The sequence below is a fragment of the Manacus candei genome, unplaced genomic scaffold, assembly GCF_025592945.1.
Source record: "Manacus candei isolate 608988 ecotype Guabito, Panama unplaced genomic scaffold, ASM2559294v1 h1tg000014l, whole genome shotgun sequence".
Classification (NCBI taxonomy): domain Eukaryota; kingdom Metazoa; phylum Chordata; class Aves; order Passeriformes; family Pipridae; genus Manacus; species Manacus candei.
In genome coordinates this window covers 38312959-38320639 of record NW_026138062.1, presented here as the reverse complement: position 1 = coordinate 38320639, position 7681 = coordinate 38312959, and the positions used below count along the sequence as shown (strand labels likewise).

General features: G+C 45.0%; 1 protein-coding gene across 1 annotated transcript; it reads left to right on the top strand.

Moving 5' to 3' along the window:
* The first annotated feature begins 537 nt into the window (after positions 1 to 537).
* Positions 538 to 7408, top strand: RAB39A (RAB39A, member RAS oncogene family). Its single transcript, XM_051779876.1, has 2 exons — positions 538 to 869; positions 6473 to 7408. The coding sequence occupies exons 1-2, from the start codon at positions 547 to 549 to the stop codon at positions 6897 to 6899; spliced, it is 750 nt and encodes a 249-aa protein (XP_051635836.1). The 5' UTR covers positions 538 to 546; the 3' UTR covers positions 6900 to 7408.
* Positions 7409 to 7681: the final 273 nt, after the last annotated feature.

The window sequence follows — 7681 nt, the reverse complement described above, 5'->3', positions numbered from 1 at the left end:
CACCGCGGGGGGAGCTGGCCGCTGGGCGCGGGCTGCAGCCCCACGGCAGCGGGGAGCTGCCCTCCCCGCCCTCCCTCCCCTCCGTGTGGCGGAGGAGGGCCCGTCTCGCCGCGCACATGACGGCGCGGTGGGAGGGCGGCCCCGGCGGGCGGCTCGGCCGCGCCACCGCCCAGCGGGCGGCAGGGGCGGCGGCAGAGGCGTCCCCAGCGCACACCGGCGGCGGCAGGGCCGGGGAAGCCGAAGCAGCCGGAGCAGCCGGAGCGGCCGGGGAAGCCGGAGCGGCCGGGGCAGCCGGAGAAGCGTAGGCGCGGAGCCGCGGCGGGAGCGGGGCAGCGCGGTGCTGAAGGGACAGCGCCCGCTCCGCCCCACCCCGCCCAGGCCACCGGCGGGGACCACGGCGCGGAGCCCCGGGAGCGGGGCGGGGGGATCCGGGTCCCGGCCCCCGCCCGCCCGCCGCCGCGCCGGGCGCGGGGGCCCCGTCCTGCCCCCGCGGGAGCCGCGCCCCAGCCCCCGCGCACTCCCCGCCGCCGCCCGCCCGCCGCGCCGATGCCGGGCGTGGGGGCGATCGGGGCGCGGTGCAGGCACCGGCCGCGCAGGAGCCCCAGGAAGAGCCCCAAGGCGGAGCCGGGCCAGGCCGGGGCCGCCATGGACGCGGCGATCTGGATCTACCAGTTCCGGCTGATCGTGCTGGGAGACTCCACCGTGGGCAAGTCCTGTCTCCTGCACCGCTTCACCGAGGGCCGCTTCCCGGGGCCGCTGCACTCCGATCCCACCGTGGGGGTGGACTTCTTCTCCCGGCTGGTGGAGATCGAGCCTGGCAAGAGGGTCAAGCTGCAGCTCTGGGACACGGCGGGGCAGGAGCGGTTCAGGTACAGGACCCGACCCTCTCCCACCTGCTCCCCAAACCTGCCGGCCCCCGAACATACCCTGATTCCCTCCCTCATCGTCCGACACATCTCCTACCCCAAGGGCTTTGACTTGTCCCCGAACACATCTCCCTGCACCAGTCTGGTTGCTGTGCCCCAAACAGTCCTCCACCCCTGTCAGTGGTCCCAGCCCCGTGGCCCACCATCCCACTTGCCCTACTGCCCACCAGTTCCTTCCCAGGAGCTTCTTCCTTCCCTACCCTTTCCCTTCACACACAGCAGAGAACAGCTGCCCTTCCCCTCCCAGCTCACACTAGTGGGTAACAAGTGGCCTCCTCCTGTTTCTTCTTCCCTCACTCATCTTTCCCCTGAAATCCTGGACCTAATGTAGCAATCCCTCCTCTACGTTTTTTTCCTTCTTTGCAGCAAGAGGCCCCTGCTTAACTCCGCATTTCTTACTTTGTCATCACCTCCGAACTCATTCTCCTCTGCAGTATTTCCCTCTGCCATTAGCTCTCCTTCACATGCAATCTGGAGAGACCAGGCCACCTCCCAGCTCTTCCTCCTTCCAGCACAGCAACACCGTGAGCACCCGTGCAGCCATGGCAGTGTGGAAGCTATGGGGCAGCCAGCTACAGTCCCTTAGTAGTGTTTTATCTGCCTTCTGCATCTGCTCTGCACCGATGGTTGCCAAGAGCCTTCAATAGTACCTCTACCATTTTTACTGCAGCTAAAGTAGCTCAAATGCTGCACTGAGTATTAAATCCTCTCTCCCCTCTGTCACAAACAAGTAGCAAAACTACCCTCTTTTCCTGCCCCAAAAAGAATCACAGTCATTCCCCAATTTACGAACTGACTCACTCTTGTGCCTCTGTTGTATCTGTAATGCTTGCAGCTTCAGGCAAGTTGCATATGGATTTTAATTTGGACTTGAGGTTCAACAGATATGAATTCGTGGTGGGGGCAAATGCATAGCCCATCTACATATACCTAACCCACACACTTGTTGTTACTAGGATGCTAGCAGGAGGGTTGAAATGGGCCTCTTTGCTGGCCAGAATCAATTCTTATGTTCCCTGTCTTCCATCGCAACAGTTGTGCAGATTCCCACACCCAGCTGAAGAGGTGGGATTGCACTATCTTACTGGGGAACACCAACTTCTTTTTTTTCCACAACAAGCATTACAGTGAAACAACAAACAACTTTCTTGGGCTTACATGATTCAGAACTTCATATACATTCTTGCCGGCAGGCTGCTGAAGGATTAGCAAAGAAATTAGCAGGAATAATAGCAAGCTCTTAGCATTTTTCACTCTCCTTGTGCTTTCCAGACAGCTTGTAAAGTACTTGTAAATAAGTGACTAAGGATGTACAATCTCTTTATTTTGAATTTGTTGACAAATAGCCAGGATGGACAATGACAAGACACTCAAATGAAAGAAATACAAAATACAGAGAATTTTGCATACATTTAAAATCAAATGATGGCCACCCTTTAATGCTCAGGGAATGTGCACTGATGAGTCATGCAGTCAGTTGCTTTTAAATTTACCATTAGTATACCTCTGTGTTTTTTCTAGTACCCATAAATACAAACTGAAGTAGTTGTAAATACTTGTGTTTGGGTTTGTGCTAGGAGTTTCTTGTCAGTTGGTGTACCAAATATGACAGCATTTATTGTATAGTCTGTTTTACATTTACTCAAAGAAATTCTAAATATTTTACTAAGTTATACACCACAGGTTAAAATGTTGCACATTCTGTTCTCTGATAATGGAGAACACTACAGATCACAAGCAAAGATTATCTTGGGGAAAAACTAATTATTCCAAGAAGTTATCTACTTCTGGGGAACACCAATCAGTTTGCAGTTTTGATTCCCAATTCCACTCTGGCTCACTTGCACTGGAGCTTTAGAGGAGGTAAAACCTGTCTTTAAAGCTGCCAGGGGAGTTCCCTGCATGTGCACAGAAAACAACTGGCTGCATAATAACCCCCTAATTTTGGTCCCAGGCATAAGGGACATTCCCAGGGGAAGAGTAAGACGTGACACACCTGCTGTCACACTCTCTTGAAAAGAGATCATGTACTTTCTTGGAGGAATTGTTTGAGAAAAATTCTTACATGTCTCTAGTGCATTGATGCTTCTGTATTTGAACAGGATTTCATGCATTGTTTCAGAAATCATCTTTAATATGCACTGTTTGCATTACTTCTCAAATAAAGCAATTCTCACCACTTCCACTGCAAACAGTAGTGGTAGATTGTTACTTATTTGGAGCTCAGATAGGGCGATTACTGACTATATTTACTTTGACATCAGTAAGGCATAGCTAAGCAGAATCTCCCATTGTGTGAGGTGCCACACGGACAGCAACAACATAATCAGTGACTTTAACACCTTACTAGAATGAGTATAAGCTCCGGTCTGTAATGCAGACTAACATAAATGAGGGGTACACCCTCAATTTCTTTCTATCTTCAGATTAGTCATTTAGAGCAATATGCTGTTTTGGCTGTGTTTTACATCATGTACTTTGATGTGATTTTTGTTTGTTTGTTTGTTTACTTTTCCTGTATTTAAATCCAACAATACATTTAAAAGATGAAACCTCCAGTGCTATAAAGTGCTTGGTATTGGTGCTAAAACTGAGAGTTCATTTCAGTAGGGGCAAGATACTGTGGAGAGGCTTCCATTATATTAACCCACTTTTTACCTAGACCATGATATTAGATACATTCTGCTTCTAACACATGGCTTGAAAATAAAACACTATCCTTATTCTTTTTCAGTAAGTAATATGTATTTTCAAAATTAATATCATTACAATATAGTCTTTAGTCATAGTATAAAAATAACTCTTCAAAATTAGATAAAGATTTCAGTGAAAGTTTGGTTCATCTGGTAAAGATCAGTAAGATCATAATGAAAAAGAAACACTGCGACTGATTTAAAGTCTCCCTAAAGCCATAGTCTGATGTAATTAATACAAAGAATCATAGAATACCCTGAACTGGGAGAGACCCACAAGGATCATCAAGTCTAATACCTGGCTCTGCACAGGACATCTCTAAGAATCACACCATGTGAGCATTGTCCACATTCTTCTTGAACTCTATCAGGCTTGGCACCATAACCACTTCCCTGGGGAGCCTGTTCCAGTGCCCAACCACCCTGTGGATGAAGAATCTTTTCCTAATATCAACCCTAGACCTCCCCGACTCAGTTTTATGCCTCTGTTTCTATCACTGATCACCAGAGTAAAGAGATCAGCACCTGCCCCTTCAATTACCCTCATGAGGAAGCTGTAGATGAGGTCTACCCTTAGTCTCCCCTTCTCCAGGATGAACAAACCAAGTAACTTCAGCTGCTCCTTGTATGGCTTCTCCTCAAGACCCTTCACCATCTTCGTAGCCCTCCTCTAATAGTTTTATATCCTTCTTGTGTTATAGTGCTCAAAACTGCACACAATATTCAAGGTGAGGCTGCACCAGTGCAGAGCAGAGCGGGACAATCCCCTCCCTCAACCAGCTAGCAATGCTGTGCCTGATGCCTCCTGGACACAGTTGGCCCTCCTGGCTGCCGGGGCACTGCTCACTCATAGTCAGCTTGCTGTCAACCAGCACCCCCAGGTCCCTTTCCCTGGCACTGCTTTACAAGATTTCACTCCCCAGTCTGTACGAACATCCAGGTACAGAATCTGGCACTTGCCCTTTTTAAACTTCATACAGTTGGTGATTGCCCAGTCCTTTAATTTGTTGAGATCTCTCCTCAGGGCCTCCCTGCCTTCAAAGGAGTCAACAGCTCCTCCTAATTTAGTATCATCAGCAAATTTACTCAGTGTACCTTCAAGTCCTATGTCCAAGTTGCTTATGAAGATGTTGAAGAGCAGTGGCCCTAAGATGGAGCCCTGTGCAACCCCACTGGTGACAGATCACCAGCCTGGTGTCAGCCCATTCACTATTACCCTTTGTGCCTGTCCCATGAGCCAGTTGCTCACCCACCACATGACATGTTTATCCAGCTGCGTGCTGGACATTTTGTCCAGAAGGATACTGGGAGAGACAGTATGGAAAGCTTTACTGAAATCCAAAAAAATTATATCAGCTTGGCTTCCCTTGATCAACTGGGTGGGCTACCTTGTTGTAAAAGGAAATTAGGTTTGACAAGCAGGACTTTCCTGATGACTGCATTGTCCTTCAGGTGCTTTTCAGTAACTCACAGAAGAATCTTCTCTATCATTTTACCAGGCACTGAATTGAGACTGATAGTCCTGTAATTTCCAGGGTCATTCTTCTTTTCCTTCTTGAAAATTCCGACGTTTGCCAGCATAGAATCATTCATGTTTAATGACATTAATGAGCTGAACCAAAGTTTACACAAGAAGCCATAATTTCAACAAGAATTTAAGATCTGCATAGAGATAATTTGAGAAATGGAAATTTAAACATCCCTTATGAATAAGTGAGACTACATCAAACCTGACATGTTACCCAAGGGTTTTTTTTTTCTTTCTGTTCAAAAAGTGACAAAAATAAGGGAGTTAAAAACTTAATTTTGCTTTTAGAGTCTGATCTTGCAGCACTTACCAAAGTATGTATAATCACCTAAGTAGATTCCCTGTTATGAAAGAACATAAGAAAGGCCCATCTGATTTTTTTCTATGGTCCATACTTTGAATTCTCCTGAGTACTCTGCTATCCTTTCATCTACTTTCAACTTGGGGGACTTCCAAAGGTTAATGCTCTTTGTCTGTTTACTAAAGCTCACTCAGTCTCTTGTTCAGGACTTATTCAGTCTTCCATGGATTATAGATAAACTCTGCATTCATAACATTTTTCCCAAGGAGACCTACAAGTTGCATGAAGAGCCTTTTACTGTCAACCCTTCTCATCTTTGTTGGCCATCATGCACTCTCATCACCGAAGTGAAGACCTAGGCCTGTATAATCTGTAAAGCTGTATATCTTCTGAGCCTCTGTACTGTGGGCTCTGTGAACACTGACCTGTGTCTTGTGAAGTAGCACATGAGGCATCTGTGCTCAGGAAAGATAGGTTCCTCCACTGTGCTAGAAGAAACTTCATCTGCATTTTGTGAGGAGCTTGAACCCATCTGAGGGTGCCTGCATGCTTTTGGGAAGCCTTCCCGAGTAAAACCCTTCTGGGCACTTGCCTGGAGCAACAGTTTGTTTTCAGCTAAGACCTGAGCTAAGAAGGAAAGCAGGTTGTCCCCACTAAGAACAAAGCAAAGTGCATATTTGTATGAAACTGAAACTAACACCAAAAGTATATATCTTTTGTTCTGTGAACACGTTCCACGGATTGCTAATAAAGAGCACTTTGCAAAATAATTCAGCATTTAAAATTTGCCCTAGAGGTACTGGGTTCAGAAATGTTTAGAAAGCGACTTTCGAATGTAAGAAAAAAACCCAATATTTTTGTGTCTAATAGATAAATTAATTAATTATAATTAGCTTTAAAAAAGCAAAGTTATTTAATAAAACATATAAAAGATAAAAACACATTGCCATATGGAAAAGTAATCTCTTTATGAATAAAATAAAAACGCATTTTAATTTTCCTTTTTTTTTTTTCCCCTTCATAGATCAATAACACGCTCTTATTATCGCAATTCTGTGGGTGGCTTACTAGTGTTCGACCTCACAAATCGACGATCTTTTGAACATGTGAAAGACTGGCTAGAAGAAGCAAAAATGCACGTGCAGCCCTTTCAAATTGTGTTCCTATTAGTAGGGCACAAATGTGACTTAGTGTCACAGCGTGAGGTTACAAGAGAAGAAGCTGAAAAGCTGTCATCTGACTGTGGTATGAAATATATAGAAACTTCAGCAAAAGATGCCACAAATGTTGAAGAGTCCTTTACAATTCTTACACAAGACATCTATGAACTTGTAAAAAACGGAGAAATCTCAATACAAGATGGATGGGAAGGTGTCAAGAGTGGCTTTGTTCCAAATGTTGTACATTCATCAGAAGAAGCTGTAAAGCCCAGAAGACAGTGCATCTGCTGAATTTGTAGCATGCCAAAGAGCCCATGGGGTGTTCAGAAGATGATGCCAACCTAAATAACAGAATAATGGTTTTGAAACAGTATTAGATCATGATATAGCTGAATCATAGAACAGTAATTTGGTTTTGTATCCTTCTGTCTAGGTCATAATTCATAAAACTTTAAGTGCTTTTTTTCTTTACAGAGTTCGATAACTTTATGTGGTCTTCAGAAAAAAAAATTATATATTGCTAAAGGGAAAACTATGGCAAGACACTGAGAAAGCGCAATAATCATTGTGACAGCATCCTCGCTTGGGCTTTGTATTTTGAATACTGTTTAAAATTCAAGGCTTGATAGGTGAGGATCAGATGACCTCATTACTTTTGTTCATCCTGCCTTAGCTTTGGACAAGAAAATATTATAACTTATACTTTTTTAATGTGATTCTTTACTCAAGTGCAGGGTTGCTAATGACTATTAAAGTTTAGAATGCTGTAGAATTTGATAATAAAGATAACTCTAAAGAAAGCAAACTGAAAGATTGCTCCAATAGCAAACACTTTTGATATGACTATGAATACAAGCCTTACTAAAGAAAAAGAATGTTTTAGAAAAGATTATTTATTTGTATACAAAAATGGGGAATAGAAACAATGGAATTTATTATTAAATATTTTCTGAATTGCCAATGAAACTAAACATAACATCACATATGATCCAGCTGTTATTTGACTTATATACAAAACAGATTTCCCAACCACTGGACTTACATTTCGGTGACCAAATTCTCAGCTGGGTAAT